The 13,098-nt window shown below is 39.8% G+C and overlaps 1 protein-coding gene across 3 annotated transcripts; it reads right to left on the bottom strand.

Annotated features, from left to right (window-relative positions):
- Window positions 1–3,086: 3,086 nt before the first annotated feature.
- Window positions 3,087–13,098, bottom strand: LOC115586655 (peroxisomal succinyl-coenzyme A thioesterase-like). Of its 3 annotated transcripts, none has more exons than XM_030425856.1 (11): window positions 12,670–13,097; window positions 11,577–11,778; window positions 11,352–11,451; window positions 11,068–11,258; window positions 10,761–10,930; window positions 9,130–9,249; window positions 7,820–7,902; window positions 7,635–7,728; window positions 5,657–5,737; window positions 4,213–4,354; window positions 3,087–4,125 (listed from the first exon to the last, which is right to left on the bottom strand). In XM_030425856.1, exons 1-11 carry the CDS (start codon window positions 12,838–12,840, stop codon window positions 3,989–3,991), a joined length of 1,491 nt encoding a protein of 496 aa, XP_030281716.1. In that variant the 5' UTR covers window positions 12,841–13,097; the 3' UTR covers window positions 3,087–3,988. The 3 variants fall into 3 exon arrangements, with proteins under 3 accessions (XP_030281716.1, XP_030281718.1, XP_030281717.1); XM_030425857.1 differs by having other exon boundaries at window positions 3,989–4,125; window positions 12,647–12,802; XM_030425858.1 differs by lacking the exon at window positions 4,213–4,354 and having other exon boundaries at window positions 3,987–4,125; window positions 12,670–13,098.

Here is a 13,098-nt window from a genome sequence, read left to right as displayed (position 1 = left end):
CTCGACTAATTAAAATAATAGCCTTCTAATGCAGGGATGGGCAATTCATTTTTCCAAGGGGCCACATGAGAAACCCGAGCTGTGTTGGAGAGCCGAACCAACACTAATTTGAACTTAATTCTGCTCAGTACTTTATTTTTTTAACATGTTAAGGCACAGTGTTTTGCAGTGTTAATCAACTTTATACAAAAAGTAATAAGTGCTTTTGATGTTTTTTTTAGCTCATTTTAAGTCTTCCGTCTGTCTTGGGCTTGAACAAGTGGACTGAAATCTGGTTGAATATCAGGGGTGGTTATGTGGAGACCAGCTGAGAGGTGATCATCTGTGATAGAGGATCTGTATATGGATTTGTTGAACTTCATCACTGAGAAAGTCTGTTTCCAGTGTGTGATGTGTAGGTACATCCAAAGAGCACTAGAATCTTCTGATCATGCCACCCCATGTGTGAAAAGCTCTCCTCTTTGAGGGAAGAGTAAATGTCCAGCAGTGAGACTGACCTGAAATGCTCTGCCCAAAGCGTGTCAGCCTGCAGGTCAATGAGTTCGAGCTGAGCATCACCAGGTGCATTGTCCATATCGCTTGTGAACAGGAAACAAATCATGTGGATTTCATTCTCAACTCTTTTAAAGTCTTGAAATCGCCTTGAAAACTCACCATGCAGTCCCTCTAACATGGATGAGTACCTGTGAGGGTGATCAGCTGATATTGTGTGGCTTTTTCTTCAGTGTTGGCAAGTGGGTGAGAATGTTGTCCTTCATTTGGCTTGACAGATGCTGCAACTTTCTCACGAAAGCCTTCACCAAACTGTACATTATATGCACCAAAAGGCCCTCGCATTGCAGTTTGACATTTAGCTCATTCATTAGTGCAGTCACATCGACAGCAGAACCAAGGTCTGCAATCCAATCTGAATCTGAAAGCTGTGGGATTTCATTCCCTTTGCTCACACAGTACTCTTGAATCTCTTTTGATCTCATACTCTTCTAAGCACAGAATTCAAAATAAAAGCAGAGATTTATGAAGGCAATCTGCAATTTCACACAAATTCAATCAGTCAGTCTGTTGATTGATTGATTTACTAATTAAACGATTAGTAAATTAATTGAGCATTTAAGGAATTAATTAATTAATGAAGAAGATGGAGGCCATGACATTTCATCTGTGTGAATAATTAGTCCAATTAGAGAGAGAGAGAGAGAGAGAGCTGCCTCATGGAGAACTCCACCACGCAGGTAGATAAGACAGGACAATAAAAGTAGAGCGACTTGAACCTTTGTGAGTTATAAATCCATTAACATAACTTTCTTGTGGGGGCTAACAAGTCGCCTTCCACTTATTCTCCGTGCTTAAATATGAGTCATATTTCAGAAGAGTGTCCATTTGTGCTCGTTAAACTAACTGCTTGTTAATTAGAGTTAAGAATAATCTGACAGCTGTCTGTGTCGGCTGTTTATCTTGCCACAAATCCTAAACTTCTTTCAGATATTGAGTTTATTGTGACTTTGCTGTTGTAAACATTGCTGTTCCTACTAACAGTCACAGTAGTCATTTCTTGGTTTTGTCACATCTTTATATGTGTAGCCTGTATTTCTAGTTTGCACTTGCCCTCCAATAAATAGCCTAATAATAAACCAGTGTTTTATTGCTTTTTAAGAATTGCAGCTGAATTGCATGTCTTCCAAACCTCAGTATTATGATAATGTGAATAAACTTATGTTGACAATAATTTGTTGACACAAAAGAAATGGCAGTTGCATATCACTCACAGCTACACAGGATACACAGCTAAGTAGTTAGCTTTATAAAAGTACTTTGTTTATTAATTTTACATTAATTAATCTACATATTGTGTTATCAAGGCCTGAAAAAAAATTTGGCGCACACTGTGCGCACGCACGTACTGCCCTTTCCTGACTTTGAGCCCCTGCCCCTCTATAATCATGTGCACGTCCCTGCTTCAGACTAATAGTACTCCCCCTCACTCATATAATACCAGATGGATCTGAGGTGGAATTTCTAATTCAAAGCCCTCTAAAAATTGAAATATTTTCAATATTTCCCTTCAAATTCAGATTGATATTTTTGAAAGGAAACTACCTGTTTCCCTAGACTAATTTCAGTTCAGAGTTATAGTACTCCACCTGACAGTTTCACTCATGTAAAACCAGGAAGTTCTGATGTGGACTTTGAAAATTAAAACCCACTGAAATGTCAAATATTTTCAGTATTTCAAGATGAATTCAGATTTACATTAAAAAGAAACAACCTGTTTCCAGAGATATATTTCAGTTCAGACTGATAGTGCTCCATACCAGAGAGTCACACATATAATATCAGGAAGGTCTGATTTGGAATTAGTCTGTGGGAACCGGTAGTTACCTCATATCAATCTGAATCTAAAAAGAAATATTAGAAATATTTGACATTTTACATGTCTTTTATTTTGAAATTCCACACCAGAACTTCCTGACGTCATATAAGTTACTCTCTGACGTGGAGTACTATCAGTGCGAAGTGAAATTAGTCTGTGGAAACAGGCAGTTTCCCTCCAATATCAATCTGAACTTGAGGGAAATATTGAAAATATTTTGCATTTCAGAGGGTTTAAATTTTGGAATTCCAAATCAGAACTTCCTGTTATCACAGGAGTGACTCTCTGAGGTGGTATACTATCAGTCTGAACTGAAGTTAGTCTGTGGAAACAGGGAGTTTCCTTTTAACAAATCTGAACATGAGGGAAATATTGAAAATATTTGACTATTAAGTGAGCTTTTATTTTGAAATTCCTCATCAGATACTCAAGTTATAGTTCTTATTTTTATATTGGACTAATGATTCACATAATTAAAATGCCATGACCTCCATCTTCTAAGGCTTTAATGTGATCAGGATTAGGATGGTAAAACGAATTATGTGAATAATCAATTAATTAAATGCTCAATTAATTAATCGACTAAATAAATGAATTCATGTGAACTTGCAAGTTGTGTTCATAGGTCGGTGCTTTTATTTTGAATTCTGCTCTTGGACTGCATTACCATAATATCTACTATATATTATCTTTGTATTAAAGATAAAAAAGATAATGCATTGCATTTTGCATTTTATTGCATTTTGGTTTGACCGTTAATCACACGTCTGTCAAGTCAAGTTCCTTTTTGTTCATTTTCACAGATTTTCCACAGAGGGATTTACAGTGTGTTTAGAATAACAAATTCCACAAACACAACCACTTAACAGGAAAGAAGAAAGAAAGCTCAGAGGGAACAGGGGAGGGATCTCTCTTCCAGGACAACAGACATGCTGTGAGTGTTGTAAACAGTGTAGGCAAAAGCAGCAAAAACATAATGACACAGAATGACCTGAGATGTGGTCGGGTGGGACAAGTTACTATGCATTGCCACACAACTTGAATGGCGTATTAACAAAACCTTTACTTTGCCTCGAGAGACCATTGAGGGGGAAACATAATTTACAGCGGTGTCAAGATGTTGCACAATTCCTGCAAACAAAACAGCTAATAACAGTAAAAACTATGTATGATAGTTAAAAGTTAAAATGCAGGATAATAAACATTTATTTCTTCTATTAGTGCGGAGCATCAGAGTAACAAACTGAATTTACAGCATGGTTAAAAACAAACAATCAATTAAAACAAGACCTGAAATAAGGGGGAAGTGGGGACAGAGAGCCTAGGTTTATGACACTCTGCCTAATTCAGTTTTGAATGGAATGTGATACAACAGCCTACTGAGTGAGTGAGTAACGTGATTATGTGAGTTCAGAGTTAAAAGATGAAATATAAACAGAAAGCATCTGTATTAAAGATAAACATACAATTATCAAAAACTGAAGAGGAGGCATTCATGTCATGTCACACTTGTTGTGATTTGAAACTAGAAGCCCTTCAACTGATGCAGATTGATTTTTTCTCATTGGCTTTTACTTCCTGAACCTCTGATACTATCTCCATTAGCTGTCGCCTTGGTTATAGGTTGGACAATAAAGTTGTACCAGGGTTTGAGCCACTGTACAGATTCTCCTTCAGAAAGACCAGCAGTTTCCTCCAGGCGTCTTCCTGAGCGCGAGAATGTGCCGCTGTCTCTCCGCCCCACAGAACCATCACTGCAAAGAAAAACAGGGAACAGAAACAGCAGTCAGAACCCAAATCTGAAATCCTGATTTTAATTTCTAGTCGCTAGTTGAACCTACGCTTCTCTTGTGTTGCCAAACTTCTGAAGAAACTGGCTCTGGCGAGCGGCGTGTACGGAGGTTCAATCAGGTGACCGGTGTTTGGATATGACAGGACAGTCAGCAGGTGGCTATTCCCCGCCTGCTCCATCATTTCCTTAATCTAGAAAAAAATAAGTTAGAAAAGCTAAAAAATCTTATATTTGTAAAAAGGTTTCAGTTTTTTCATTTCCACTGGATATGACCAGTAAGACCCAAGACATAAATTACTCTGAGATATTCAAAGATATCTTTCAAACCTGTCCTTAATCTGAAGAGCATCCTCTGATAATTGATTGAGTCTGAGAAAAATACATGACTCTTAACCTCTTGAAACTCTAGAAGCTACTGAGCTAACAAATTAAAAAAAAAAAATGCTATGGATTGAAAATGTAGGCCACCAATTAAATATATCAGATCTTGAGAAAATCTATTTACACTTCATGAGTATACTTTTTGAAGCATGGACATTGAACAACCCAACAGTGAATAAAGTAGTTAAAATGAGCTCAAGCTTAAACATCTACACCAGTAAAATGCAACACACAAATTAATGCAGCAGTCATATTTATCTTAAAACATCAGATATATTAGTAAAACACTGACAGGGAATATTCTTCCCCTTCAACCTTCTTTTCAAGGAGTACTTTTACTTGTTACTTAAAGTACATTTTGCTGATAATGGCTTACTTGCATACAGGTTTCAAAGTCAGACCTTTACTTGTTTATTTTCAGCGTGTTGATCTGAACACTGATTCCACCACTATCTGCACCAGGTTTTATACATTTATTCTCAATTTGTAACAAAAACATTACATCTTGTGCACATGACTTGAAGTGTTGATGATCAAAAAATGCATCAAATAGATGTGGTGGGGAGGAAGTATAAAGTTTCAGATAATGGAAATACTCAAGTATAGAACCTGAAAATTGTACTTAAGAACAGTACTTGTGTAAATTGTACTTTCGGTTAATTTCATCACTGGTTGTTTGAAAATTTGACACAATTTGAATATGGGTCCCAAATATCAGTTTTCAGTCTATGCGTTCTATCGGTATCAGCCCTGAAAAAGCCATATCGGTCAACCTTTAATTGAAATGACAGAGAAATGGATTATCTACTCACTCATTCCTCAGTCAGAAACTGAGTCTTGTAACATAATTGTATCAGTCCAGGCATATATTCAAAGCTCTAAAAGGATATCCAATACGCGTATTTTTAAAACTTTTCGACGTTCAATCCTGTTGATCTCTAAACAGTGTATACAACAAAATAGGTTTAGTTCAAAAAAGTTTTGTCCATTTACAAACTGTATTGTCATCTTTGTATTCATATAATTATTTTGTTTTTATTACCATCTGTTTGGTCTCCTCAACTTTATTCCTGCATTTTGCACCTGTGAAACTGTCATGTCAGTAAACTCACATCCATTGCAGACTCAGTGACGGCCCAGCTCTGGTCGTCCTCACCTACAACCACCAACAGAGGACACCGGAGTCGTCCCATCTGCTCAGAGATAAACAGCAGAAGCATTTGAACTTTTATCACCAGCTGCAGATTCAAATATTAATACATCACTTGTGGAATCATTTTTCACATAGCTGCAGGGGAAAATCTGTCAACAAATAGAATGTTCTTTGTAGATATAGCAGAAAATGAGAGAACATCAATTCATCCACATCGCTGTTTAGTCTCTCATTGAATAAATCCACAGAATGCATCCTGTTAACTAAGACAACTGACAGAAAATGGTTCTGATTCAAAGAACATTAAATAATCATTACGTAGAAATTTATATTTTGTGTGTTTTGGCACACCACTGTCGTAAATAAAAATCCTAGGTCTGTAAAAGTTTGACAGATGTAATGTAGGTGCTAGCTACAAACAAAAATCATTACCTCATAACTGTTATGTGTTGAAAACTTTTTAACTGAACTAAACATTTAAAGCTGTGATCCTACCTTCTCACTGAAGTTACAGAATGCAGATAGAAGTGACAGGGATTCCATTTGTCCTCTTACAAGACACTGTACCATAAATATGATGCTGAAGTTGTTTTTCTAAGATAAAAAAGTTACAGAGGCGCGCAGGTGGCTGAGTGGTTAAAGGAGTCATCACCTGGTTTTTTACATATCCAGTCCCTCTTGGATCGCTTTGGATCAATTCTTAAAACTTATTAGAATTTTTTTTAAATCAAACATAGAGCTTGTTCTGACACTTTTTCATACCGCGACTTTCTCACGCGAGATTATGCACGAGGTTTTGACCGGTCCGGATGTGCATTGTATTAATATGTAATGAGGCACACGTTGATTGGTCGCAGGAAGGACAGAGCCGGAATGGGGGGTGAGCCTGCATGCACACACAGACTCCAAAACATAAACAGCCCCCTGTCATGGCGCACACACTAAATGACGAACCTTACGGAATTCAGGCATTTATGTACGAGCCGGAGTCTGAATCCGAACGGGAGAGTGAAGAGGCAGAGACGATGGAAGAGACACGTTTACAGCAGGATGTCTCTGAATGGTAAATTCTTTTTTTTCCTTCTTACTTTTCACACTCGTGTTTTACATGTAAGACCTGAGTTTTAATGCTGGCGGTCATGATGTATGGCGTGAAAATGACAGAGAAATAAGCAGATTCTGCGTGCTCACTCAGAAAGTCTGGCAAAGGACGGCTGTGAGCCGATGCATATGCAAGTAGCCTCCTGTGGTAACGTCACCACGGGAGCAGAGACAAAATCTCGTGCTTTAGGAACGCGCACTTTTGTGCGCTATTCCTGTTCGGAAAAAGAGCCAAAGCGAAAAAAATAAGCCACTTTCAAACTCCAGCTTTTCAGGCAAGTTTCAACAGAGGTCCAACACCAATATGCATGATTTAACGAGAGAAATTGCGATTTCCGGGTGATGACTCCTTTAAAGCGCATGCCATATACGCAGCCGACCCCGGTTCGATTCCGGCCGGAGGTCATTTGCTGTATGTCACATCCCCCTCTCTTTCCCGTATTTCCTCTCTGTCTACTGCTTAATAAAGGTGTCTATGCCGAAAAAAAAAAAAAGTTACAGAATGTTACTTTACATAAACATCTATTATTGTTCTACAAAGTGTGTAATAAATTATTTAATCTTAAGTGTGTTTTGCATCTTTCAAATTACACAAGTGAGAATCAGATATTATCTATGGACACACACACACACACACACACACACACACACACACACACACACACACACACAGCAGTTAGAAATCCCCTCCCTCCTCTCTACGTCCACCACATTTACACAACTCCTTTCTTTTATTGAGATAGCTCTCTTTGCCTCTTTTTTTCTTGAAGCATTTTTTCTTCACCCTGCCGTGTTTGGTATTATAAGCTGTCACCGGGAGCCTACATGGCACTCACATCCACTTTGAGTGTGGGTTCGGTGGGGATTGGCAGCTGCATATCTCGACTGATGACCTCGTTCTCCTCACTGAAATAAGCTCTGTCAGGGTTTCTGATTGGAAAAAATATTTTTTGTCAATCTCCATCTTCCCTCTGGGCAACAGGAAAATCAGTATCAAGTAACAAATGGTTTGTCAACTTACCTGTGTAGGTTCTGCAGCATTTCCTCCACAGATCCATTGACTGGCTGCACATGACTCCCACTAATGCACACCGCACACCTGAGCTGAGAGACCACACACACTTAAATTACAGGTCGTACACAGGATCAGCTGGGACGGAAACCTAATCAGAATTCTTACTGTTGTAAAAACAAGATCATATAATTGAAACAAAATGACAAAGAAAGAATATAATACACTAAAAAGAAACCAAGAAAATGGACCAGATGTTTGCTCTGACCATGTGTGTCCACCCTGCGCTTTGTCAGAGGGAAACATCATAACAGAGTCAGTGTCGGAAAGTAGGTCAAGCAGTGAACCCCGGTGGACAAAAGTGAGTAACACACTGTCACGACCCGGCTCTAGGCAGGACAAACACATTGAAATGTACAGGTAGAATAAGAAATTAATGTATCTATTCGCCAAAAGAATATCTCAACAAAACATAATCAACACAAAGAACACAAAGAAAACACGAGGAGCTGCGACGGAGCTTTGCCCAGCTCTCCCGCTGCAATGGAGTGAAGCAAAAAGAGAGGCGAAAGAGGGAGGACCGCCACACTCTTGTAGCCTACACATGTAGACTGGCCAGGCCCACACAGGTGACAAAGCACCACCCACCAGCGACCTGCAGACAGACGCACAGAGACAAAGGGAAAAGGACAACCACACAAACATCCAACAGGTACTACCGGCAGGAGGCCGTCACACACACTTATTTACCAGTTACAGAGCTCACCTTTTTAACGCTTCTTCACTGAGCTAAACCTGCAGAATCTTTCTCACTAACTACAATATTTTCAGTTAGCTTGCTAATAGCTAATAATAGCTCTGTAGAAAACCAGCTACACCCAGTAGTTGCCACTGTACAAACCTACAGGTGGTTACTGTCAAAAAGCTTCTAGCAGCAACTATCAAATGAGAGTGCAGTGGTGAATTTTTGAGTCACTTCCTGGTTGGACCAGGGACTGTTAGCTTCCACTAACCTTCATTGAAGAAGTGGAGATTTGTTAAGCAGCATCAAGATGATTTATTTATTTATTCTATTATTGTATTAATTCATTTGACACGAACAACACACGTTGGCATTGTTACATCTAATTGAAGTGTAATGTGTGTAGGACTTCTAGCCATGGCTAATTTGTAGTCCTTCTCCCTGGTTGGGCTTTTGGGGAAAGACACACTTGAAACAATACCTGAAAAATAGACATAAAGACTAGCAATCAAACAGACCTAGAGAAGCAGATAAGACATTGATTGATGATAGTAACTTTAAGCAATATTTGTCTTACTTTCATAACTTTGGAGTATACAGCCATGTTGAAGGTTATACTGGTACCCAAGGACAGACCCAACATGCCGATCCTGCTGCCATGGACCTGAGGATGCTGCTCCAGGACTTTATAGGCCTTCTGCATCAGAAAAATATGTTGGACAACAAACAGCTGTAACATGGTGACATGGTATCATGCTGAAGTGTACATTTTCTCTGAGCTTAGTGAAAATCTGAAATCTGAATCAGAATCAGAAGTGACTCAACAATACCAGTGTATACAGTTGTGATGCCATGCCAAAGTATATAACCCAAATGAAGAATAACAATATAAGGCTATCCATCAAAACTCCTGATGGAGCCATGAGTCACGTTGAAATTGATGGAGCATATGGAGTTTAGTCTAAAGAAGAGACAAAAGGCTAAAGCCCAGAGGAACAGGAATGTAACTCTGGTTACCTTATCACCCCACCTGCCTCAACAACTGTTCCTTATTCACGCTATGCAAGAGTTACAGCTGGATAGGGGCGAGGTATCACCTCTCATGGAGAGGGCTGTGACCCTGAGCGTGTGACCTCTGTGCAACTTACCTTCCAAGTGAGCAGAGAAAAACACAAACACCACATTAAGAGAAAATGAGGAACAGAGACTAACATGCCCACCAGGATATGGTTTGATCACATACAATAGAGCTCAACAGTGACCGTCCACTTTTTTAACGGCTCCGGTTCCAGAAGTGAATTTGCCATTCATTTACTCCATTGACGTTTCATAAAATCCTTATATAAAGAGTTTTAGGCCTAGAACCAAGCCAATCAGCTAGCAGATGAATCATGAATATAAAACATTTAATTTGGCGCAAAAAAAATATTGGAAAACGGAGAAAAAAGCAAAGGTACAAGACTGTGTACATAATTATCTGAAGAGTAAAGCAACTACTCATCCCATAAACCATTGCGAATGTAACAGCGACGTCTCTGATTGGTGGAGCTCGCTGTTACCATGTAAATGTTTACTGAACCCGCAAATTTCATGTTCGGCTGAACCCTTAATAAAACTCTTCTCCTCATCACTAAATGAACGCAGTAGGTCAGAAAGTGAAATCATGGTCGCTCTCTGGTAAACGATCGTTCAGTGTTAGCAGTAACTAGCTAACATGAAATTCGCGGGTTTGGTAAACATTTCCATGGTAACAGCGAGCTCCACCAATCAGAGAAGTCGCTGTTGCACTATATTGTGGATTGTGGGTAGTGTAGTACTTATCCATGACATCGCGAATAAAACATGTTTTTCTGAAAACAAGATTGATATCATACGGACTTGTGGCTTCTAAAGGATCATATATCATCGTTTGACAATCTGATAGCTCGTGGTGAGTCTACTTTGGATGGTTACGAAATTATGGCCAATAATCAAAATCTATATGCAGAATATGAATGGCATTTTCACTTCCGGAACCTCACTGTTGAGCTCTATACTATTCGTAGAGCTCTTTTCTAACAGTTGCAGCTCAATTACTTAGTTAGGTGATAATATGTCAGTTTGTTGTGGAGTTCTGTTGTTCCTTGTGGCCATGATATAAAGGTTTTTTACAAAATCCTTTAGGTATAGAGGGGCATTCAAAATCAAAATTACATTTTTTTTGTTTACCTCAAAGTACTGGAGGTCCACCATCTTCCCAGTCTGCTTGGTGATTTTAGGTGTCAGGTAGTCGAGGGCCAAGGTGGCGATGCCGTGAGAGGCCAGAAGAGACGCACGATACTCCACCAACTGCCCTCCACCACCCCACAGATCTAAGAGGCCGGGGAAAGGTCCCGGTCCTTCAGACAACAAACACAGTTTACACAACTTATAAATCAGGGTATCCAGACTATAACAAATAAATAACATCTTTAAAGATACTGAGATAATATTGATATATTGCCCAGATATTCTCAAGACTCTCCTGTGGTTCTACCTGGGGGCAGGAAGAGGGTCGCAGTGAGTCCGTCCTCTGTGATCGGGATCCTGCTGACGCCGGGCGCCATGTACCAGCGCTCCACCACCACACTGGCCAGCGGCACCTGATCCATGAAGCCCTCAGTCTGGTGACCCTGGTACACTGAGATTGTGACCTCCATGGGAATCTGGACATTCATCTTCCTTAACCTTAGGGATAATGGGAAAGAGTCAGCTCTGATACCAATAACTGATTCTGTATTGATTGTCATTGTCTGAATTGCCCCATCCATGTTGGCCTACCTGAGTCCAGGTTTGCTGCCTGGAACTGGTCTGAGGCTCCACAGTAGACCCATCTGTTCAACCCCAGAATATGTCCCACCCAGACTGGGATCCTCTGAAACTGGAAAGTTAAAAGGCATGTAATTATTCCTTATTTGATGTTCATTGTTCCTCAATGTTTCAATACCTGCAAAACTTCTACATTAATATTACTGTATTTTCAAGAAGCGGGCTTTCAACATGTACCATTCACAGTCCCTATGGTGTCGGCAGTGTAGTGACCAAAAGCCTCCCAGCTGTGTCCATCTTCACACTTGTGGAGGGCGTGGACAGTCAGCTGGAAACCGGACGGGGCCTTCTGGACCAGGATGATAAACATCTCATCCACAAGCCCTCTGGACGGCTGGACTAACAGCTTCAAAGTACACCGCTTCCTGTCCATCGTGAACTGAGCAGACAGATACAATATTTATTCTATTATCTGTGTGTGAACACCACCTTGATCTACAGTGCCTTGCAAAAGTATTCACCCCCCTTGAACTTTTCCACATTTTGTCACATTTTAACCACAAGTGTAAATGTATTTTATCGGGATTTTATGTGATAGACCAACACAAAGTGGTGCATAATTGTGAAGTGGAAGGAAATTGATACATGGTTTTATTTTATTTTTTTACAAATAACCCCCCCCCCATATATCCTAACCATGCTTTAAACTTCTCCACAACTTTATCCCTGACCTGTCTACTGTGTTCCTTGGTCTTCATGATGCTGTTTGTTCACTAATGTTCTCTAGCAAACCTCTGAGGCTTTCACAGAACAGCTGTATTTATACTGAGATTAGATTACACACAGGTGGACTCCATTTACTAATTAGGTGACTTCTGAAGGCAACTGGTTGCACTGGATTTTATTTAAGGGTATCAGAGTGAAGGGGGGTGAATACTTTTGCACACCACACTTTTCTGTATTTTGTTTGTGAAAAAATTTTTTTAAACCATGTATCATTTTCCTTCCACTTTCAAATTATGCACCACTTTGTGTTGTTCTATCGCATAAAATCCCAATAAAATACATTTACACTTGTGGTTAAAACGTGACAAAATGTGTAAAAGTTCAGGGTGAATACTTTTGCAAGTATTTCCCGAGGAAAAGGCAATGTTAACCCTTAAACATGTTCAAAACATAGCTTACACTTCAACTGTACGTAGTTACGTACCACTCACCTGTGCACAAAAACGTTTCATCCATTCACATCAAGTTGCACAACAATTGTTAGAACTATCTAGCTGACGCCATTTCCCAACTGTACTTACTGTATGCACCCGTGAGAACAGACCTCAGAAGAGTTGTCATCAGGTTTGTAGTCCGCCCAGAGTTCGAAAGGTGTGAATCGACCTGAGTGAATCAAACTGTGACAGGGAACACTGACCGACAGCTGATCTTTGCTCCACCGTAACTCAAGTTCAGCCTCTCCGGAGAGAGCGTCAGTCTCCTCCCACTGCAACATCAACGGGACTGGACACAAGATGGCGCCGCAGAGTCACAGATACTCCAAACTGTGCCTGTCGCTCCAACTGCACTAAAAACTACTTTGGACGTTTCTTTATTTTTGCATTTACATTTGAGTCTCCACGCTAAGCTGCTCTGACGTGAATGCAGGCTAGACGTTTTCAAATAAAATGTGTGTGTTTGTGTGTGTGTGTGTGTGTAGTAAGAAAGAAACACGCAATTGTTTCGTCTGTTGTCTCCTGATGGCGACACTGCA

This window comes from Sparus aurata, chromosome 8, assembly GCF_900880675.1.
Source record: "Sparus aurata chromosome 8, fSpaAur1.1, whole genome shotgun sequence".
NCBI lineage: Eukaryota > Metazoa > Chordata > Actinopteri > Spariformes > Sparidae > Sparus > Sparus aurata.
Note: the sequence above shows the minus strand (reverse complement) of the source record. Positions and strands in the feature narration are given on the sequence as shown.